The sequence below is a fragment of the Hippoglossus stenolepis genome, chromosome 23, assembly GCF_022539355.2.
Source record: "Hippoglossus stenolepis isolate QCI-W04-F060 chromosome 23, HSTE1.2, whole genome shotgun sequence".
Classification (NCBI taxonomy): domain Eukaryota; kingdom Metazoa; phylum Chordata; class Actinopteri; order Pleuronectiformes; family Pleuronectidae; genus Hippoglossus; species Hippoglossus stenolepis.
The window spans coordinates 16,041,599-16,065,955 of record NC_061505.1 but is presented as its reverse complement, the minus strand read 5'-3'; the positions used below and the strand labels follow the sequence as shown (position 1 = coordinate 16,065,955).

Below are 24,357 nucleotides of genomic sequence, written 5' to 3'. Positions count from 1 at the left end.
TGTTCATAGATACATTTTTTTCAGCTCTGCCTAAATTAGATACGTTTTTATTTGTATTGCCAAACATAGGTGTCTAAATGCTGTCGACTGTTTACTCCAAACTAAATACTCATACAATTTGGCCGGGGACATAATGAATTCATTGTCGATTGAATTATATTGAGGCTAAAACGGTTGATTTGTTAAAATATCACAAACATAACACTAATATAAAGTAAACCTGGAATAGTTTACATGTTTGATATTGTAATACAAGGACATATTATTACAGATGGACACACATTATATAAGTATATTGGAATTATTTGAGAGATGCAATGTATTCTTTTGACGCGACATTCTTAATGCTAACAACAAATGGCACAGAAGGAAAAGGTTTTTTTTTAAAATCCTCCATAGAATAGCTCTGAAGCAAAACCATGCGACTCACATATGATGGAGATGTTCCAATGTTTTCCGATGTTGTAGACAAAATGATGACCTGATTAATTTGGAATCAATCATTCAAAAATATCAAGCCCCGTATAAGAAGCTTTGTTTTTGTATAAATCAGTGGGTGAGTTTACTGCCTTACTTTTGAGCAAAGCGAGTTTAGAGAAAAACTACTTATTATATTCTCCACATTTTAAAAACCTTTTGAACTCATGCACTCACTCCCCCCTTTGGATTGGTGTAGCATATAGATATATTTAGATATACATATTAGACATTTTCAGTTCCTCTGCGTACCCCCTTTTGTCCCATTTCTGCCAATCGTTGCTGATATGCTGATAAGACAGAGACTTAGGCGGTAGATATGGCACTACTGATAGAAACAAGGCGAAGGAGTGCAATACATTTTCCATTCAATTTACAGTTCCCTTTTCTAATGCAATGTGGATTAGGTATAGCCATCATTTGGACTGAATCTACAGCAGAAATGGACAGATCGAAGTTATAAACTTACATGTCCCATCAATGTATTTTAGAGTGGTTTTCCAATACTATGCAAGGTTTAGTGAGTTTTGATGTTACTATTAAAGATATTCTTACTGCCCCAGAAGACCCAGATGCAACCCAGGTCTGGATTGCCATACAAGAACAAGAACAGGACTAAATTAAAAACAGGTCACGAGATTACCATGAAGACAAGTGAAATTTAACCAGCAGTTAAGTAATGTCATGGGCCTTTTGAGATGTTGATAACTGAATAGAAACTGGGAGGCTTCCAAGCAGCACACATGCACGCACACACACACACACACACACACACACACACACACACACACAGCTATTTGCAGCTATTTGCAAAGCTACCATTGTTAGGACAGTGCATCGACTTTCATTCATTGTGGACAGCCTCAACAACCACACACACACACATACGAGGTAATGACATATCTTTGACATTTACATTTGTACCTCCATGCAGATGACAAGTGCCCTCATAATCATAATTTCCATTAAAACACACAAACTCAGAAAAAAACACATATATAAATAGTATAAATAAAATATAAGGTCTTCAACGCAACAGAATACAATAAAATAAAAAATTAAAATGAATGAAATTAGATTTCACTGAGGGGCTATTGGAGAAATTGGCCATGACCTGGTTTACAGCTTCCCCCCCCTCCCTGTCATTCTCTCCTCTCTCTCTCTCTCTCTGCTGAAGCTCTCAGAGGTCAGTGCAGCGCTCCTGCTTGCTGTAGTGGTCAAACTGGCTCTTCCAGTGCATCATGTAGGAGGACCAGCGGTGAAATTCCACTTTCCACTGACGCTCTGCCTCGTCGATGTTGTCTAGGAAGAGAAACACAGAGTCACCAAAGAGGGGTTATTAGTTGAGCTTACACTGACCTAATACTGTTTTACGATAAGCTTCCTAAGGCACAGGTCATTTGTGTTTGGATCGGCTCCAACCTTCAACATGGTGGGTTTCACTTAGATGTTCTGAAGGGGAGAGGCCAGGGAGGAGAGCAGTGCGAGGTTATGTTTGCATGAGAACGGGAAACGGCAACTTTTGATCCAGACCGAGATGGACTCCAGCTTCCTCCCACAGCCCAAAGACTTACAGGTTGGGGCTAGCTTAATTAGATACTCTGAATTGACCCTGGGTGTGACGGAGGGAAGTGTTGTTTTGTAAGATAGGTGGCAACCAGACAGGTGTACCCCGCTTCTTGCCCAATGTCAGCTGGGATTGGCTCCAGCCCCCCCGCAACCCTCAAAGGACAAGCGGTGTAGATCATATGGACGGATAGATGTTTGTGTCAACCATTTATTTATGATTTAGCCCTTATCATTAAAATAAGAACCTTTCAGAGACACCAAACAGGTTGTGTGACTGTGCTGGTAAGAAAATGACTATTGGAGAATTATATTCAGTATAAATTTCCCATGTTGAGTGCAAACTGTGTGTGTTTTGAAGTGGTTTTTACCGGTGATGTTCAGGAGGCGTGGCAGAAAGCGGTTCCAGAAGGCACACATCTGGTTCCTCAGACCTTTGTGGATCTTCAACGGCTCAGTGTTGAGTCCCACATGTTTCTGCTCGCTGACAGTGAACAGAGGCCAGCGCTTCCTGGTGTCTAACAGCCCATCGTGGTTCACATTTGGATTTCTGACACAGGAGGAGAACGGAGGGGGAGATCAAAGAGATGCAGTTAGAACAAGGAGACATATTACAATCTATCAAATTGAATAATAAAATATTTTCAATTTATCATCGGCAGGCTTATTCAACAGCCCTACAACCATATCAATGTCAGTGCAAGCAAATTCTTGGTTCATGGTTCAGTGAAAAATGTGCACATAACCTTGATATAACTATATTTTTGTATGCATTACTATTGATATTAATATTAATTGAATGTTATTGTTTAATATGTTACAAACATATACTATCTTATTCCACATTCTGATTTAATATGAAGCAGACATAATAATATCATAAAATACAGTTTATATAATAATGTTTGTGATTGGCATTCAACTGCCCACACTGCCTCAACCATTGCTTCTGTGAACCCAATTGTTAATTTTGTATGTATGGTGTCATAGAAAAAGTGGAATAAATTCTTTCATCTGAATTCCCTCATCTTTTAGAGCTAGTGGAAGTCTGCTGTGTTGTACACAGGGAATACAAATCGCTCTTCAAATGTTTAGTGCTTAATTCCATTTCCAATCAAATTTGAACATAAGCCGTTTTAAGATATGAACTCCAGAGGATGTCTGCACATTTGGGTCCAGACTTTTTCCAGAGTTTGCCATTCACACATAAACAACACAGCAGGAGATTCTCCGGTCAGCGTTCAGGTTAGCTATGGCACTTCATGCAGAGGAAGGATGTAACGTTTACATTCCGCTGCAGAGATTACATGTTTTTTAATTTTTAATTTTTACATCTGTTGCATGTGAGTAACAAGCACATCCACCCGCTCGTGGTCAGTCCTCCAGAGGGTCTCCTGCTGTGTTCTCACATTATTTTAAAGATTTTTTACTAGAGGGCCGGACAGAGAAACTCTGGACAAAGTCTCACGGAGACATTTGCGTTCTCACAAACAGCCCCTCCAGAGATTCTCCAGAGTTCACTGCATGGCTGAAAGCAGTTATATAGTAAATTAATTCCATTTCTTTCTTTTTTTTTAACTACTACACAATTTAGAGACAATCTTTGATGGAGCTTGTTTGAATGCACCTCTCAACACTTCCTCACCTTCAATACCTTCCACTGAAATTCCTTCTTCAATTTCAATGTCAAAGGAATGTCTTCATTGTAGATATCTCCATAATTTCAGTGTTTCTTCTAAAATGGACCCTTTTCCCCTTTTGGTCCATATATTATTTTCCACCCAGCCTGGCCTGAGGTCGACGTCGGCCCAGATTTAACTCTATGTGTTTCTGTATCTCATGTGGGCAGCATAATAGTATTCTCTGAGATTAGTAAACAATTCTGTCTCACCCAGTTCGTGCAAAGTTGGCCCAGTATCTCATCATGCGTCGGCTCAGTTTCTCCTCATCTACAGTATAGTTGAGCCTCTTCTCTAGCGGTAGGCCAAAGACAAATTCAATCTCATAGCCATGGATTACGCCCATCCACTCGGGCCAGGCAAGGTTGGATGCTCTGTGGTCGAAAAGATAGAGGTACACCCCTCCTTGAGGAGCAGGTAGAGAAAAAGATTAGTGTTTAAGTTTACAGTAATGTGAAATCGCTGTAGATATCAGTAAAAGGGCCTCCCCTCAGTAAATCACATATATGTTAATGCCATACATGTATAAATAAGAAAATACAAGTACCTGCAGCAAATGCATATTCAAAATGGTAATGCACTTTTATTTAATGAACTTAAAAACAGAAAAATTGTAATTGTGTCAAATATGTACTTCGCCAGGGTTGCCTTTTGTCAAGACGTGGCTTTGGTGAGGAGAGCGTCCAGCTTGGAAACCTTAGAATTGCCTCCCTGCTTTTTTTGTGGACAACGTGGTTTTGTTGGCTTCATGAACTCCAGTGCACACCGAGGTGCTCTGCAGCCGAGTGTGAAGCAGTTGGGATGGGGAATCACCACCTTCAAGTCCGAGGACATGGTTCTCTGTCGAAAAAAACAGTAGACTGCTCTCTCTGGGCTGGGCATGATTTGGTGCCCCAAGTGAAAGAGTTTCTCTGGGTCTCGTTCAGAAGCGAGGGGAAGATGGGGCACAATATGGACAGGTGGGACAATGAGACGTCAGCAGTAACGTGGTGAAGAGGGAGCTGAGCCGCAAAGCTTTTGATACACCAGTCAATCTTTTCTCCGTCTAGTGGCTGGGCTCACACCACATCCACAGGCGGCAATCATGGTGTGATCGTCGTTATTTTATTTAGTGTGGTCTATTTTCTGTGGTCACTACACCCATCTTCCATGTTTGCACATTGTCTGATGGTTGAAAACCCAGTGTCCCGTCTGCCCCCTTTTGCTTAGAATTGAGATCACGACTCTCTCTCTCTCTCACAAAGTTTATTTTTAAGTAAATGTTTATTGCACTCAGTGACCTGCAACAAAAAATATAATGTCTGTGTTTTCAGGCAGCAAGAATTTCCCATGACGTTTTTTCTCTGCCTGAACAACTTGGCTTTCGCAGTCTACATGTTATAATTATAACAGCAACCGGGATGCGAGAGCCTCGCTTGCAGCTTTCCTTCTTATTTAATCGATTTTATCGATTACTGACAATAACAGGTCTGCGGAACCCGTTTTAAATGTTTACTAACAGAAAAGTTATGCAGTAATAATTTTTTCAATCTCCAACTCAGTGGTCTTGCCTCATTTTGTGTGGAGAACACACACACACATATATATAAAAAGGGTCCTCATGATCTTTGCTGCCTCTGGCCCTATCCACTGTGCTGATGCTGGCAATAGGGTCCTCATTGTTGTGCTGGGCCCCCCGACACCTGGCTCTCTCCCTGGAACTGACCCTTCCACCACTCTCAATGACCCTGGACAGTCTGTCTCCTAGAATAGAAATAACGTGTCACAACACTTAGTCTTGTTGTTCAACACAACAAGACTAATGTCTAAATATGAGAAGGCTTGAGATTGGATATCTTTTCTTCACTGGTTATTTACAGTAGCAGTAAAGAAGCAACACCCATTAACCGAGCTAAAGCCAATAATATGCCTAGTGAGATTCTGTTTTCCTGAAGAAGAGGATCTCTTACCATTTGCTGTCAATGTGTAAAACTCCACAACATCATGAAGCCAGACAGTGAACATATATAACAGCCTTTGGTGTAATTTTGTCTTTTTTCAATTAATTAAGACTTCATTTATTTCCAAAATTTAACAGAAAATGCACCATGGCAGCCATTTTAAATGCAGTAAAAAGAAAATTATGCACTTAGAACCTAATTGTTTTGGATAAAAAAAATCGTACATATTACTGAAATATTACTACATTATCATCTACAAAAGATCACGTATTTTGGTATGAAAACCTTGATTTTTTTAATGTAACCAAGCATTCTGTATCATGAATAAACATCTGACATTTATATATATATATATATACAGTATATATAGGGGGGTGACTCTCTGGAGGGGGGCTACGGACCCCTCTGTCCCCCCAAAGGAAACCTGGCTCTGGTTCCAAATGTGTTGTTTTGGTCCACTGGACCCAATGGTAACTAAAGTGTGGAAATTGTAGGTGCTGTTTACCTAGAGGGTGTGTCCATGTTTTGGAGACAGCAGTTAGGTGGTGTGAGTCAAAATTAGGTCAATAGGAGAAAAACGTAACAAATAACTCCTCGCTTACTAGAATCAGGGGAGTTGTTGTACTACGCCCCTGTCACAGTTTAGCATCTGTTGCGTTCTGCTGTTACAGTAGAGGAAACAAACGGAATGTAAAGAGGGATTGAAATAGCAACACATGGCGCTTTGCAGTTCCATAGTGAGTGGTAGGATTGAGAGACCCAGTGTCTACGGATTCTAGTATGGCCGAAAACATTCAGCAAGATACAGTAGTACTGCAAAGAAAGCCAACAAGCTATAACCAAAATAAACTCACAGAAATCAGAAACAACAAACAGCTCCTTCCCTCCCATACACCCCCCTTGACCATGGTGTAACCATGTCCCCCATTCGACTGGTCTCTGGACTATCTATATGCCAGCTGTGGACTGGAGGGTAATGCAGGGTAATGGAAATGAAAGCTGACTCCTCAGATGTCACAAAGCTGCATCCTCATGACTCCAAAAGCTCTTCCTTCCCACACCGACATTGAAGTCGGTAAAGATATGTTAAGACCATCCATTGTAAGACAAAGTCCCAAGTCTGGTGAAGGATGTGTTCACGTTTGAGTAAGTAATGAATCCTGACGACAAAAGACTGTGGTGGTTCTTCAAGTTTGGGCTTAGCTTGTAAGGTCCAGATTGCTCTGTCAAGCAGGAGCTTCTCCTCTAAGTTGAGTACCTTCTGGAGGAGAGTCGATGCAACTTCAGTAGGTGAGGTACATTTTTGGTCCCCCAGTAAGCCCACCAGCCGTATGGGTTTCCTCACATTTGGCTTGGAGATTGCGACATCTGATCGGTGGGACTTACATAAGTGTAAGCAAATAAATGAATGGATGGATGGACATAACCCTTGTATGTTTATTGTTGATTAATATGGTAATACCCTTTAAAAAAATGTAAAAAAAATACAGGCCGATTAGCTGATTGAGAGCACAGCGCCAATTGAACTATACTAGAAGTCGCTTGCAGGATTCACCATGTCTCTACTCATAAAGCTGCAGAGTGAAACCACATCTCTCTACTGGTGACAGCTGTGGTAAATGGAACACACAATCATATACTGTATCTTACCTTGTAGGTTTGCTCCACTGTTCACCACCCCGGATCCAGCTGCTCCCATGTTAGCCTTAAGCGCATTGTGCTGGGCATAGGAGCGAGCAAAGTGGGCCAGTGGGCAGATGACGTTGTGGTCGCCCACGATGTCGTCCATGGCATCGCGATTCTTGAACCCATTATTCTCATCCATCCAGTCAGTATACTGCAGCACTACTGCCTCCAGGCCGATGTCATTAGCATGTGGTACGCTGAGCTTGACACCTGGCAGAAAGAAGTTTAAAGGTGATATGTACATTTTTATAGTTTTTTTTTATTAGACATATTCATGGTTGTGATTTATTTGATTATCTCTCACATCAGCAGAAAGATCACGGAGAACTGTTTAAGCAATCATATGAACAATTAAAACATTTTGTGACTGTTTTGGGGTAATTTCATGTAATGATAGCTTATTATGTAGGTCAAAATTCAAACTAAAGTAAACTTTAAAATAGCATAACATCTTTTTCATATTTGTAATTTTACTAAAGAACTGAAAGGTCTTCGCTGCACCCAATACTATCACATGGATCATTGACGCGAAACTATGTCTCACATGCAAACAATGTGACAAAGATTTCAGAAGCTACTGTGCTCTATGTTGTGACAGAAGGGCCCAATCTATGCCCCTTTTTAAAAGAGTTACTTACATAAGAATTACTTAATTCATATCCATTATATCTAGCTGATTGACTGAGCTTCACCTTCCATGAAGTCCTCTCTGGAGATGAGGCTCTCGTTGTCCTTGCTGAAGCCCGGTGCTCCGTAGAGCAGGAAGTAGGATCCCTCATCCTGGTTGACCCCAAGGAGGATTTGAGTGTCTTTAAAGTTGCCTGAGCTGAGCATGGCCTCAGGAGTGTCAGGCAGAACATCACCATCCACAACAGGCACAAATGAAAACCGGAAGAGGGCTGACCATGGCAGAACCTGTTTAGAAGAGAATGACAAACCCAAATGTGCCACTGAGTTGATCTGGGTGACTGTGACATGATGTGCAAACACACAGAAGACCGAATGTTATGACTGAAAATGGGTAGTTCCTAGGGGCTTCACAGACTACTTGATTAGTCAACTAGTTGAGGGCCTCACTATGCCAGTAAAAAAGTACAGAGTGTCGACACCTGCCCAGAGAAGGCAAGAATCACCCAAACCTGCATGATGAGCAACCCGCTGGTGTGGTGGGCATGCAACTAGATGCAATTCTCCTGTTTGGTGAAGCTAGCCAAAAGCTCCCTGGCTATCCTGGCCACCGGTACACCAAGAAAGAGGATTTTTTTCCCCTGGTCGGGAACATGATTACCTGGCAGTGTATAAGCTTACGTCTAGCTCACGAGGATGCTCTTATGCCCAACTTCTTGGCATAAAGCTGGGACAGCGGCACATTGGTTAATGTTCTACTTTCTATTCCCCTCTGTCTACTGTGTTTCTCATGTCAGTCTTGACTTGCACTACCCCAGCGCATAGTTCTGGACAGGCATCCCTGCTGGTACCGTGTTCGAGGAAGAAGATATTTGCTAACCACCAAAAAACATGAGATGAGGATGAGAAGAAGATGCTGTGAGTCAGAGCCAAAGGTTTGAGGATGAACATGTCGGTGTAGGTAGGTGTTTGTAGAGCTGCAAATGTAGCTGACTGGCTACTGACAATCAGCATTACCTGCCACTCCTGGTCGATGAGTTCCTGTGGAGTTTTACCCCGCAGGCAGTCCACCAACTCAGTGTCATTGCCTCCATTACAGCCAACCAATTTGGCCAGCAGAGTGGCCCGTCTGCGGGCCTCAGCAGGGGTGACTGAGGCCCAGGGGCAGTTGGGGACCCCGCTCTGAAGGATGGCGCGAGTGAAGGTAGACCGGCTGTCTGGAGACAGGAGGTGGAATCCTACTGAAGCACCACCAGCACTTTCTCCAAATATAGTAACCTGTTCAACAAGAAAAAAAGAGTGCAAATAGAAAGAACAGGATCAATTACTTTCTTGATTCGAAACAGAAAAGGCTAGGATAGATACAGTTGAGAGACGTGAAGGATAAACTAGAATTACTGCCTTCCATTTGTACAACTCTGACAAGATAAGATAAGGCAGCAAATGTTTTGAGGTCAATTTGAATTTTGACCATCGAAAAATGTAATCAGTTCATGAATCACTTCATAAGTCCTTGTGAGACTGTGCAAAAGTTGAAGAAATTCCTTCACCATGTTTGAGAGCTATCACATCTAAAAGAATGGGAAAGACAGATGGCCATATGGACGCACAACCCGAAAACATAAAGCCTCTGGCTACAGCTGTCGCTGGCTCCAAGGCATAATATAAGAGTGAGAAATTCACCTGTTTCGGGTTTCCACCAAAAAAATGGATGTTGTCTTGTACCCACTGCAGTGCCAGTCTTTGGTCCAGCAGACCCACATTGCCAGGAGCCTCAGATGAACCATGCAGGGCTAGGAAGCCAAAGGCTCCAATTCGGTAGTTCATGGAGACCACAATGACTGTCTCACTGTGAGCTAGGTAACGACCATCATACACGTCCAGTGAAGAAGAGCCACTGTAGAACCCTGGGAATGTTAAATATCAGAGTAAAGTGATTAATTTGATCATATGCTCAACAATGCACAGAGCCTTTGTTGTCTAAAAAAAAATGTCACCGGGGTTTGAATATTCCAATGAAACTGTTTTTAGGAGCTTCAGAGCATCAGGGAACTCTTTAAAAAAGATTAACTCTCCTATTGTGATCAGTCAAATTTGACCTGCTTTGGAAATCTAGATGTGCAAAACATACCATTGATTTGTGTCTGATGAAATGACATACTCATCAAGGGCAAACTGAACATAATAAAGCAAATGATCAGAAAGTTACTTCTGTGGTGCTATTTGTTAAATTTGACCCAGAAGTAATAGTTGGTTGTCAGAAATACACTTGAGAAATACATAGTAAATGTTGCCCAGCCATCAAAGAAGACCAAAATACTTTCCTGTTCTGTTCATCATAAATACAATGGATACATTGGGACTATTTTTAAACTAAAAAGGATTTCTACATTGTAGATTAAATGTTGTTTTAGGAATAGAAAGGATATTATAGTATAAATAATGAGTAGCAAAACCCTTTTTGAGTGCTTCTTGATGACCTTAATGACCCGCAAACACAATGGATGGAAACCATTTTCAACACAAAAGGGAATTAAGTGGTACTTTCATAGTGTGACTTTTCAAAAACTACAAATTCATTTCTTCAACTTCAACTTCTATTGTCACAGGTGCTCAGTTTTTTTGCACAAACAATACCTTCATATGACCACTGCAGTGGTGGTACAGTGGTGAGAGACGACTGCATTGTTCTTCATTGTATATAATATATTGGGATATGATACTGAATTAAAATTAAGTTTGAACAATTTAAACAGGTAATGGGAAATTTGAATTTCGAATAGCCACACTGGAAGAATGAGTAGAAAGACCCTGAAACTGAAAGTTGTGATCACATACCTCCTCCGTAGATCCACACCATTACAGTAAGGTTGTGTGGTCTGGGTGAGGTAGGCACCCAGACATTGAGATACAGACAGTCCTCGCTCATGTCCCTGTTGGGGTTCCACATTTCAGTGCCCTGGAAGCCAGGGAACGATGTGTCCACCATCTGGTAGCACGCATTGGGGTAAGCATTGGCCTCGTGTATCCCTGTCCATGGACGTTTTGGTTCAGCGCGACGGAAACGGCGCTTTCCTACTGGTGGCTCTGCAAAGGGGATGCCCAGGAAAGCAGTGACGAAGCTTCGGTCCGGCACTTGCATGCGGGTTCCACGGACTCGGCCGGTACGTGTCTGGACGATGAAGTCTGCCTCGCTTTGGGTGGAGCAGGCAGGGATGAGGAGAGACAGGAGGAAGATTGGGGCTATGGGGAGAAGAGCGAAGGCCCGCATGATGGAGGAAAACACGGTTTCTGTGGCTGGAGCAGTAGTAATGTTTCCCTCTCCGGTCAAGGAGGGCAGGGTCTGCTCTGCTTCCCCTTAGAGCTACATACAGAAAGATAGAAGGGGGGGGGGGAGATAATGTGATTATAGATAGGAGAGTGATGGAGAACAGACTGAAAGAGGTAGGGATAAATCAGATGAGTAACGGGCACAGAGGAAGTCTGGAGGTGTCATCACTGTAGATTCAAAAATGTGTTCAGACAGACAAATCCAACCAAAATGATTATTTGTTCATGTGTAATATTTGTTACATAGCCTTAAACCCACATTGAAAGAAAAAACATTCATATTCCAAAGCAAATCTTTCAAACTCTGCCTGAGGTTATTCAAAAAAGGTTCCATCCAAGATGTGTGAATCAATCTTAAAATGTTCAACATAAGCATCCTCTGGAGTATATGAAAATCTGAAACAAATGATGTGACTGGCCAAGGCTAAGGCCACTGAAGGACACCCTGGTAGGGGTTCACATGTCCTAGAAATGAAGTCCTACAAGTGCAGAGGCCTGTGATGTCAATTGTTCTAACTACATTTGCTGATGAAGACCATGAGGTATGGTTGGAAAATTTCAAAAAAAAGCTAGCAAGTAGAACTTTAGATTTATGATTTTATAATTCTATTTAATTTTTGAATATGAGAGTTCAAGTAAGAACTCAAAATTAAATGGTTTTTTTGTCGAATTCTTAATGTAATTGGACTCTTTTTTAGTGACCTATAAAGCCTAGTTTGTCTAAAAGACTAATATTCAAACTAATGTAATAGGACAAAGGTGTTTCAGACGGGGGTTGGATGTCACTTGAAGAGAACAAATCACTGATAAATAATAAATGGATGTTCCCGGGTCAAATTCATCAAGATGTATCAGATGTGAAAATTGAAAAAAGCTCAAAACAGAATAATCAGTCATATGCAGTGAAATGTTATGTCATGTTAAAAATAATCAATACATTTGATTTATGTATTACATCATGCAATTCTCAACGCATGGAACATTTGTTTTTAACTATAATTTGTTTGAACAAAAGAATGAATTATTCTGAAATATGATATGGTAATACGTTATAATAATACCCAAAACAAATGTAAATGGAGAACTGAACAGCCTTCCTTAAGTTGAGTGTTTGTCAGGATATTTAAATAGCTGATCAGTCGAAAACCTACAGAGAATGAAGACGTGAACGAGTGTATGCGGGCTGTGAGATCCCATGATAAACTTATTAAATATTCAACACTACACAAAGACAACAGCAGTCTGACATAATCATTCAGCTCTACAGCAAAGATGAACAGTTCTTGACAAAAAATAATACAAACACAAACATCTTACTGCTCCTGCTTATGGTAAATGGTCTGTGTTCATACAGCACTTTCTAATGTTGATTTAAAGCACTTTATAGTACAGTTTTGCTATTCACACACTCATTCATACGTTGCATCCATGTGCAGCCCTTTCACTGTCCCACATCACTCACACGCTGTCAGGGGCAAATTGGGGTTCAGTGTCTTGCCAAAGGACACTTCGGCAAAAGGAATGGAGGGGCCAGGGATCCGACCACAGATGTCTTTGGTCAACAAATATATATATATATATATAACAACAAATATAACAGTTATTTGTGATCTGCCAGTGAATAGAGAGAAAAAAGAGAAAAATAGCTGTGTTCAAAAGACCAGTACCATTTGGACGATTCCACGTTCCCCCCTTTAGAGTGGTAAGTCACGTTTCAGCTCGTCCACCCAACCCTACTAATCGGCTCTAATCATCCACACCCGATCACGCCAGTTGAGCCAGTATGCCTTGATATGGAATGTCAGATAGTGGAAAATATCCGGACATTGGTTATAGCAAACGCATTTACCCTAGCTTAAGGCATGGCTTGAGCTCGTGGATGTTAATATAAGGTCATATTTCATGGTTGAGCTCTGAGAGCATTCAACTAATACAAACATAGCCTTTAATGCAACATTGTCTTCTCCTGCAATGACATGCCATGCCACTCACATTGTTGCCTGTCAGGACTTATTTCATTTGCTATGCTCATGTGAATCATGTGTGGATTTTGGCTGTTTTCACACTGTGATATTTTGTCTTTGCTCAATTTTACAATCACTGTTAAATACCAAAATATAATATTGTGAAAGTAAATTATAATGCAAAAGAAATCTGAAGGTGAAGCTTCCTGTTGACAGGAGCCAGGTTAATGAACATGTGTATGTGGACTGAATTTCATTATTTAAATATTAACTGAAGATCTCTTAGGGCAACCCTGAATAAACCCACTAATGGCATGGCTACTTCCTGTACATATACCATCAGTGACCTTCTCCAATGAAGGGGAGACGAATGACTGAACTTTGAGCGCACAATGAATGAAAAGCTACAGACATTATGAAATAATTGTGCGATTGGTTTTAGTTTAAGCAGTTTATAAACAGAATTTAACTTAATGAGGTGACATTGTTCAGTTTTCTCATTGATTAGTCCGTTCATCTATCATCCTTTAGACAGTCAAAACCAAAACCTCAAGAGTTACAATAAACCAGAGAAAAGCAGCAGGTGTCACATTGGAGAAGCTGTAATCATCTCCATGGACTTATGGTATGTCGACACAGTGGGAAGACTTGCACAAAAATAAGCAGAGCTGGGGATAATAGTGTTTAAAAAACAAAATGCCTGGATACACGTTCTTATAAAGCCACTGGATATTCATCAGACATCCACCAGTCAGGCATCGAGTCCTATTTTACTCAATGTCACTATTTTAAGTATGTTGCCTATTAAAATAGGCAGGAAATGGCTGTGGATATCTGGTAATGCTAATAATGTGAGACATTTAAATAAAGAAGGCCGTACGATGAACTGGCCAACATTGTCATTGTAAGTCATTGTTCGCCTGAGTGAAGGAACTCTGTATGTGAGGGAGAGAAAGGGTGACATCATAAAAATAGATCTTCTACGTACAACTGGGCTCTTCAGAAATAGCACAAAAACACACACACACACACACACACACACACACACACACACACACACAGACACACACAGAGACACACACACAGCTGCCCCTATCCCTTACAGGACCTCAAAGCTAACTCTGTCACTATGACAACAATATATTGCAAAACATAAACACTAACCTTTAACCTGACAGGTGGGAGACATCTGAACATGTGCAGTTAGTTTTAATTTGGTTTCACATGAGCATCTGACTTTTAAGGAAGACATCAGTGCTAACTTAACAGGTCGTAGCACCATGGCTACTGAGCTTATAGCTACTGAACAACATAAACAATAAGTGTTTATCTAACCACCTTTTTAGGTGAAGTAAAGAAACATGGATATTGGATATTGTAACAGATACTTTGCATGGGTTATCCATATAACCCATGCCCAAGGTCATGAATAGTTGACCTTGGGGATAAATAGTTGTTGTTGAGCAAACCTAGTTTATCTGGGCATGTTTGTCTCTGCACCACCCCACAACTTAATGATGTAGAAGAATGTAATACAGTAGATCTGTCATGAGGCATTTATTTTTATACTGTTCTTTTTCCAGCTATGAGAATCTACATCAACTCCAATGATGGCGATACCTTTTTCAAATCAAGCAGTGGGATTTCCAGTGGAAGAGACCAGCATGTCATTGTATTGAAAAATTGTAATATTGGTTTTCTAATATGTTTTCTTGCCAATAAAAAGTTTCTTTCTGTCTTTCTTTCTTTTTGTATCCTGTTTTTTTTTTTGTACGAGTATTGTTATTTATAAAACAGTCTCTGGTTATACTTTACAAAGATGATTCTTCCCCCAAGTATATATGATCTTTTTGTACATAAAAGTATGCAATTTCACATGAAGTTAACCATTGTATAACCATATCTGTGTAACACAAAGTTGGAAAAAGCTATAGTATTGTAATATTATGTTTGTTTCCGCAGCTTACACAGGACATGGAGGAGGCTGTTTTAAATGACCTTGAACCGCCTGTAATTAGTATTTCCTAATGTAACATTTTAATATTTAGCATTCTCTACATTATTTAAAAAGGTAGGAGTATGTGTTAACACAAATGTCCGAGTGAGAGCCTAAGCAGATTCTACGGACTTTCTCTGCTTGGCCCACCTAGTCTAAAATGAAAAGAAAGTCCGGAGGAGTCAATGTGAGAACACAGCAGGTGATCCTCTGGAGGAATGCCACAAGGCATTCCACAATCATATTCTGGTGTACACATGCAAGCACCACGCATTCAGTCCCCTGGTTTATGAAGCAGGAGTCCTGTCTCGATAACAACTTCCACCAAAACAGACCATCAAGCAAAGAAATCAATGGTTTACATTTGAAATACTCCCACATTTTTAGTCAATGTTTTGTATGCAAATAATATTGTACATGCACAAACACTGTTTAAAGGATATTGATTGGTTAAAATGTGATTTCAGCTTCAGAGGGCTATACAAAAGGAATGCCTTCATCCAGATGACCCCAGAACGCTAACAAGTTAGGAGACGTGTTTTTAACCTTTCTTGTGACAATAAACCCTGTAATTCATATTCATACTAGGATTGCTTTTACAAAATTGCAAAATAAGTATTATATTAATTAGTAATCCAACTGTTTTCAACAGGACCACTGTTCCATGCAGTTGTTGATGTGGAATGATCCAGATGGGAGGTCACCATGCATCCTAGAAAAGCACAGCTGGATCATGGTGCCTCTCAGGCACACTAACTTGTGTAATTAAATGTGTATTTGTACAAAATGAATACAGTAAATCTGTTGAATTTCTTTTTATTGTTGCACTTTTCATTATCAAATATTTATAAAGAACAGTAGTAGTAATAGAAAAACAATTACATTAAATAAATACAAATACATTATAAATGCCTTCATTTTATCCACAAATGTTTGATGCCTTGATGATGTATATGAAGGTGGCTACTTTATGACCAGGTATGAAACCTGTGCACTGTCCTTTTGGATCCTCCAACCACAGCAGCTGGGGATGACAAGATGGTTTCTTTGGCCTAAGAGCCATGTTGCATATAACAAAATTCTGCATAACAGTAGTTATAACCCTGTAGTCATCCCCAGGCTCTCTGATATGGCCTAATACGGTGACGTCCTCTAAATACTACCTGCGAATACATCAAAAAACCTTCCTCAAGGTAATACTTGGAGAAGTGCGGTAGTCGACTCACACCCTTTTCAGATCCTGGCCACAGCATTTCTCCTCCCGGTCTTTAAGTATGTCCCTACAGTTGCCATGGTACATCATGGTCCCCCTGGCACTCCGGCAAAGGTAGGTCACCTTGCCTGCACTGATGCATCATCAAAGCATCTAAAGTAACCCTGGCTGCTTAGTTGGGCTGTGCTCCTCCAGACTCATCTCTTGACTAAGTCTCTGAAGACATAAACAAAGGAACAACACAGATAAGGCTGTAATGTTTTTTTACTCAGCATATCAAAAACTATAATCTAATCCCTATAGGGTATTCATATAATTATTCAGTGGTGTCACTGATGTTTTAACGCGATGACTCACGCGCACCACACACCTACATTACACAACAGTACTCAGTGAGGTGCAAACACCAAGCTGCGGTACAAACACCACTTTGTGTCAAATCGGTCTTGTTGATATCATGCACCCCACATAGGATTATAATAAATATTTGCTGTATAAACACAAACCTGTGTTGCTTCAGTTCAGTTTACAGTGCTTCAATCTCTCCTCTTCCTCCCTGCAGCTGCTGCTTCGGGAGCTCTCCCTCACCTCACCCTCTGCCCCTGCCCGCCTCTCTGTCCTCCTCCTCCTCTCCTCCTCCTCCTCTCCCTCATCCTCTTCCTCTACACTCTTTGCAGCTCAGTCTGTAAATGGAGAAAACATATGTATCCTGCTGGCACCGTCTCACTGTTGTCTGACTAAACAAGTCCAATTAAATGTCTTGTTACTTTAGCTTGCAAAATGTGAGAGAACACTGCTTGATCCTGACACAGGAAGGCCACCGTAGTGGTAACGGTCGTGAAGTTTACAATATAAACTACAATATAAACTTCACCACTAGATGCCACTTAATCCTACACCTTTAACCTCTGCAAGAGTGCAAATTAGCTTATTTCCCTAATCTTGACAATTCCTTTTCCTTCAAATGTATCAGTACTTGCCCTACATGTAATAACTTCTGAAGCTGTGCCCCAGAAAAGGAGGATCAGGTAAATACAAAAACAGACGGGGAGAAGGTGGGAAGAGGATGAGAGCAGAGTAAGACACTGACTAGAGGGGATGTGACGGGGAGGGGGAAAAGTGTGTCACTTCTTAAATTAGCCTGAGGAATTTGTGGATGAAGTTCACAGGAGGATTGGTTTCACTGGGGGTGGGAGCAAGTTGTGTTTCTCAGGATAAGTCACTCTACAGAAAATAGATAAATAAGTAATTTTCTGGAAATTGGTCTCCAGTGCTGAAAACGTGTAAATTCAGAATCGATCTTTAAAATCAGCCAGGGAGAGGGATTCATTGAACGTAAGAGGCAGTGCTACACGCAGGTTGCTTTATTGTTTTAAGCCCCTCCTATTTGTTCAGATTCTGTCTCCTGGGGCAAGTCTTTATATGCATGTGCAAAAATACATATATACTTTCACACACATGGTGCGATCAGAGCAATGTGGTGTGATTGACACAGTGAATGTTTTTTTTAACAATAGTGCAGTGGTTAGGCTAGTAGCTAACAGTTGTTAAGAAGCAACAGAAGCTGTCTCTATGTAGTCTGTGATTATCTTATATGCCATGAATATGGTAAACTCTTAAAATCGTATCTATTGTCGGAGACAAACCGGCCTCTCCCGTCTCTCTCGGAAGTGATACCTGCAGACAGTATCACAGCAGCACGCCAAGTGGCACTCCAACAATTTTGATGAAAACAGCAGGGATATTGGTCGGCTGTGGCATCAGTTGCAACCACTAGTTAGCACAAGTAATAAGTAAGTTGTAAGTAAGTGTAATAGCTGTAAGTGCTGCCACTTGTTGCAGTCTATCTAATTTAGTTATTCTACCTAATACCTCAGCATTCATATGCCGGTGTTAATGGAGTTTAACCAAAGTTTTAGCTTCGTCCTGACAAAGATCCCACTCTGGATCAAAACATTCTTTAATTCAACTCGCTGTGGCACAGAGTGGTATAAGTGTGCAGGCTTTGTTTCTGCAAACACCCAGCCATCGTCCTGTGCTGTAATCTGTGCCAACTTGCAGCTGAATGCTGTGGTGCTAGCTGACATGCTAGTCCTTCTGTCACCTTGTCAGGCTTCAAAGAGTTAAAAGTTTCCAGTTCATCCCCTAGTGGGTTCCCACCTATTGTCTCCAGTCTTGCCTCCTGAGTTAATGTGCCAGTGCCATCACCCTCTGGCTGAGAGACCTTGTCTTCATCTTGTCTGGTCTCCTGGCTACCTCCAGATGGGCCTCTTGCTCAGTCTGCACAACCAGACTCCAATCCTGCTTCAGGGGAGATCGAGCATTTGTCATCAGCCTCCTATTTGCCCCACAGGGTGATCCAGCTTTCCTGTAAGCCTCCGGCTTGCCCTTCAGAGAAGTTGCACCTTCATCTTTGCCTTCACCAACGCTGTCCACAGCAGTCCTGTATTAGCCCTCACCCTCTGCAATGGTCCTGTTTTCATCTCTGTCTTCGACAACACCCTCCTGACCATTGGACTGTTGTAGATGGTGGAGAAGAAGAAGCTCTTTTGAACTGATTTGTATCCAAAATGATTTTCTTTCCATTACTACTGCAGTGCCGTACACAGAACCCCAAAAAGGAGGAGAAGCTGCCATTGTCGGGAATGTGCTGCTGACGTGTTCAAAGTCACTTACAATAATGAGTCCCAGCCACCGCTGCGAAAGAGCACCGGTCGGCTGTTTATTCAAAGTCTATTAATATCGAACGTATCACATGTCCACATCGCACCAAATTTGACACTACACTTCCTTGTGCCCTTAATACACATGCCAAACTACAAATATACAAACAGACATAGATTTCTGAGAGATAACGCGCAGCCCCACATTGCAAGGATCGGAACACAATTCCTGGAAGCTGAAAACATCCCAGTTCTTGCATTGCCTGCATACGCACCCCACACACACGTCACCTATTGAGCACGTTTGGGAGCTTTGGATCGACGTGTACCAAAGTGGGCTCCAATTCCTGCCAATATCTAGCAACTCCACAGGCCACAATCAATTAACCGATCAACTCTACGCGAAGGAGATGTGGCTCACTGCGTGTAGAAAATGGTGGTCATTCCAGATACTGACTGGTTTTCTGCCACCGCTGCCCTCCCAAAAACATACCCTATGTGAGACTGTAGTTTGTTGCTTAATAAAAGGTCTTTCATCAAGATAAACTGGATATTTTAGAGTGGCCTGTTATTGCGACCAGTCAAAGGCACATCTGTGCGATAATCATGCCTAATAAATCAGCATCGTTTCATCAGCATCGGATTTGAACAAATTTGAGAACAAGATTTGAGAGAAATAAATCTTTTTTCTTCAATTTATGAAAAATGGGAACGAAAAAACAAAAGGGTCGCATCTACGTTTGTGTTGAGTGCAGTGACCACAATTTACTGAAGGTGTAAATGAGCGCAGACAGACTGATCCTCTGTGCACATCTAACCCACACACACTAAGCACCCAAGCCAGGACAGTTTATATACATGTATCTTCAGTCCCACATTGCTGCCTGAAATACTCACTAACCAAATGAGATGAAAAAACAGCCCTTAACAGATTCTTGCCATTTGACTTATATTCACTAAAACACTGAAACCTTCTTTAAATTAAAAGTATACATTTATGAACCATTCTTAAACATTTACATCCTCAGCAAACCTGCAACACTGATAATACTTTGGCAGTCATTCCACTGAGAATGCAGATGAGGAATTTACACTGCCAACTGCCAAAAATGCATTTTCTTGTAACTTACAGAAGTATCAAATTCTGGCTGCATTGAGCTCGGGAAGGGCGTGAAATGGCAACAAAAAATGACTTTGTTTAAACCAATAAAAGACACAAATACATCACTCGCTAGCTGCGCTTCAGCTTTTCCATCCCTTTGACTTCAGCCAACATGCAGCATCCTTGAAAAGCACGACAGTTATGCAATATGAGAACACAAGAGACTGTGGAGAAGACATCTCATCTGCAACCACACACGGAGCGGTTTACCTGAGAGATTCAACAGAACGCAAGATAACACTGCTTCTGTGATGAGATCAGTGTTGACATGACACATGATATGCAACTAAACATGTACCATATGCCTCCGATACTGTTAATAATGTCACTCATTCAAATATATTTGTGCATTTAATAATGCTGAGTCAGTCAGTGCAATTAACCATTTGGCTCATGATGCAAAACACACAATATTCCTAGACGTGGATTATGAGGGAGTCTTCCCAACATCTGTGATTTCAGTATTTAACCATCACAAACTTCACAGGTTTTTCACAGGGTTATGGATACCGAATGCTGCGTGTGTGTGTCTGTGTGAAAAAGACGTAGAGACAGAGAAAGACCCTCTTACCGCTTCACTCCGTGTACACGTTTATTTGCAGCATGTATATTCCCTCGAGAGAGAGAGCAGCGTCAATTAAATCAATACAATTTCAATAAAAACCCAAATGTTACGCGGTTGTATTCGTGCCGAAAATACACACTGCCTGTGTCAAATCTAAAAATCCAATCCAATCGTGTCCAGGAGCAAGGGAGACGTGCTAACAAGCAGGGGGAACCTGGAATTGCCTGGATGTGAAAGGGAGTTCGGCCTGACGCTCTGCCATGTTGGAGAAAAAGCACGCAGCCCACAATAGGCTGAGCGGAGAAACAGCTTGTAACCATGGCTATTGGTTCGCTGCCGTGCAGCAACGATTCACGGGGCATCGCACCGTCACCCTCGCGGAGATCTGTGGCGGTTTAATGACTGTGCGATGCGTGGATCTGATGCAGGGTGGAGGGTGGCGAACGCAGACTGGCGTTTGCTGAAATCCACGCTTTTATTCCGCGTTAACACATGAATTCCATAGCAGCTATGCGTTTTCGCATGCCACCGGCTGCCGACACGGGATCGGCACCAGTGGGTCTCACCTGACTGCCCCTGCAAAGGCACAGCCGGGACCGACGAGCTGCAGACCTCGCGCCTCCCTTACCTCGCTGTGTTGGCGTCCGCGGACCAAAAACGACACGGGACCGGAGTCCGCGGCTGAGCTGAAAGGGTTCCCCGCGAAGAGGAGGTGTCCGGACCGGCTGTCAAAGACGAAATGTCGGTAATGCCTCCTCCTCCGAGCAGCGGCGGCTCTCTTCAGCACTCATTCAGCCAGACCGTTAGGCAGTGACGGTAGGGGGAGACTGCCGCTAATAAGTACTGCATGTAAACATAGTACAAGGCAGGAGTCTCGCGAGAACACGCCTGGTCGAGTCTGCTGTCAGACGGAGTAGGTCTGTTCCAGTTGGACCGGTCTGACTGCGGCTGCAGGGGCGGAGGAGGAGGAGGAGGAGGAGGAAAAAGGCAGATGTCAAGTCACTATTTAACTCAACAACGACCGATTCCCAGGTCTTTTGACTCCTCAGTTGAAATCCAAGCACTTTTCTTTTATTGATGAAAACATACAGGACAACGTGTTGAGGTGCATGGGGTTAAATACACACATGTAATGTCAGAGACACGCTGTAAAAGAGCGAGCTTGTTTCTTTATGTTTCTTTGACTTGGAAATACTGTCAACCAATAAACCAATGTGTCGAATTTATATTTCTTGTTTCTTGCTGTTTTTATTGGAGTTTTAAAAGGCTGTCTCTGACCTATGCCAAGTGATTCAGGCATATATGTGTACATACATGTTCCTCCATAAAAAAAATACAACCCCATTACTTATTTTTACAACAACCTCCTGAAACTGTAACGTTAAGTGGCCATCTGCAATAAATAGCTAACAGAAGGAGACCAATTAGGCTGCATTTCATTCTCTTAAACAGCCCATAATGGATCTGAACTGCTCAGAATAAAAACAGAAGACGGGTCAAGTCAGACCGTGCAGTTGCTCTCCTCCAGCTCCATCAATCCATCAATCCATCCAATAATTATCATATATTGTGACGGTCTCATGGGGGCTTAAAATACATAATTTTAATAGTAAAGAAAAAGCTACCCATTGACTTCTCAGAGGCCTGGGAGGAGGTAACCAAAGGTGGGAGAGTGATGTCGTCCACTAACCAGAAGGTCCCCCTGTTCCGCATGTCAAAGTGTCCTTGAGCAAGATATTGAACCCCAATTTTCCACTGACATGTGTGCCAGCAGTGTGGGAGTGATTCATGATAGAGGCGGTCGTCCTCTAACCAGAAGGTCGGCGGTTGGATCCCAGTCTTCCCGATTCTGAAGGCCGAAGACATGGTCATTGATTTTAGAAGGTATCCATCCCACCCACCATCGCAGACCTTCATCAATGGCATAGGCATTCAATTTGTGGAACAGTATAAGTATCTTGAAAGGTAATTGACAACAAACTGAAATGTGATGTTAATGCTGGGGCAGTTTGTAAGAAGGGACAGCAATGTTTGTACTTCCTGAGGTAGTTAAATGTTTTAATGTAGACAGCATCTGTTCTCATTTTCTCTATTATTTCCTTGTATGGAAATTTGAATACCAGGGGAAATAATGCCTTAAATCGTATTGTGAAGGTGCCTGGTTAGGTGAGAGGTGGGTCTCAGACGCCCCCTGGTGGCCAGCAGGTCCTCCGTACGGCCAGGTCTGTAGTTGATTGTAAGAACCACCCCCTACACTGTGAATTTGAAATTCTCCCCTCAGGTCTGAGATTTAGAGTACCCCAGTTCAGGTGCAATAGGAGTCAAAACTCTTTTGTTCCCTATATGAACTTGAAATTGAACCCAAGACTGCGCTACAACAAGGTAAAGAAAGTTGCCAGGTGGTCCAAGAGGAGGCCTGTGCAGCAGAGCAGGAAGTAAGCCTCAGTAGGATAGTAGGGATGTGGCAGCAGGGCGCTTGAACCCGATGGGAGCAGACAGTGGACTGGAACATCTGGTGGTCAGAGCTTTGGAAGGCCACAGTGGATAAGGTTCCTGATCCAGTCGGTCTATGATGTCCCCCCCAGCCCATCCAACCTCTTCTGCTTGCAGATACTCCAGCATGCCTGCTGTGCCAGGACAGAAGCTCATTACAACACATCCTAAACTGTTGCCCAAAAGTGAGAGGGGGAGAGGGGCGCTACTGCTGGCACCATGAACAGGTGCTGAAAGCTATTGCAGGGGTCATCGGTACAGGGATCTCCACCAGTAAGCATCCAAAACCAGCAATGCACTCCATCACCATTGTTAAAGTTGGGGAGAAGCCATGGCACTGCCCATGAAAAAACAAAGCAGGTGGTCCTGCTGGGGGATTTGCAGGCCAGTCACTCTACAGGGAACTCAAGACCTTAGAAACCAGGGGGCTGCACAAGTGGAGAGCTATCAGAAAAATCAGGGGCCACAAAGGAGGCATCAAGATGGCTGTGGATCAAACGGACCGATCCGTGGACACAAGCTGGGGGCTGATCACCCCCCCGCCTGGCTTGCCTGGGCGAGGGTGTCTGATGTTGAAAGACCCGAAACCCCCGATGACCCCAGGTTACATCACTGATGATGTATCAACGTTGTATCAAGTGTTAAAACCAAATATATCATATACTGAGGCTTGGAAGACATGTATTTTAGCCACAAGTAAGCAATAAAAAGCAACATAATTACAAACAAACAAAAAATATTAATATTATTACATACTATTAACATAAGGTTAGATACTTGTTTATTTTTTTATTTAATCTATTGATTTGAACAGCTATCATTCATCCCCTCCCTCCTTTTCTACAGCTGAAAATACTGAAGATGTGCCAGATTTATTTTCTTTACACAGTAAAATATGCAGATAAATACACCAGCACACACAAGGATTACTTTTAAATGAGTCTAAACATTATATGTGGCAAAGGGAAGCTTAACTATTGTTCAAATTAATCTGTG

General features: G+C 42.0%; 1 protein-coding gene across 1 annotated transcript; it reads right to left on the bottom strand.

Annotated features, from left to right (window-relative positions):
- Positions 1 to 386: 386 nt before the first annotated feature.
- Positions 387 to 21,753, bottom strand: ache (acetylcholinesterase). The gene is made up of 9 exons (XM_035148724.2): positions 21,497 to 21,753; positions 10,814 to 11,339; positions 9,659 to 9,882; positions 8,993 to 9,253; positions 8,041 to 8,263; positions 7,313 to 7,558; positions 3,935 to 4,127; positions 2,415 to 2,593; positions 387 to 1,779 (listed from the first exon to the last, which is right to left on the bottom strand). Exons 2-9 carry the CDS (start codon positions 11,244 to 11,246, stop codon positions 1,658 to 1,660), a joined length of 1,881 nt encoding a protein of 626 aa, XP_035004615.1. The 5' UTR covers positions 11,247 to 11,339; positions 21,497 to 21,753; the 3' UTR covers positions 387 to 1,657.
- Positions 21,754 to 24,357: the final 2,604 nt, after the last annotated feature.

What these genes read in the sequence shown, in the direction of transcription:
- ache (XM_035148724.2), bottom strand. Translation starts at nt 11,246, where the DNA reads ATGCGGGCCTTCGCTCTTCTCCCCATAGCCCCAATCTTCCTCCTGTCT. An exon ending in GGTGTGGATCTACGGAGGAG is followed by an intron (nt 9,883 to 10,813) that starts GTATGTGATCAC and finishes TAACATTCCCAG; the next exon opens with GGTTCTACAGTGGCTCTTCT. An exon ending in CAGAGAGGACTTCATGGAAG is followed by an intron (nt 7,559 to 8,040) that starts GTGAAGCTCAGT and finishes TCTTTCTGCCAG; the next exon opens with GTGTCAAGCTCAGCGTACCA.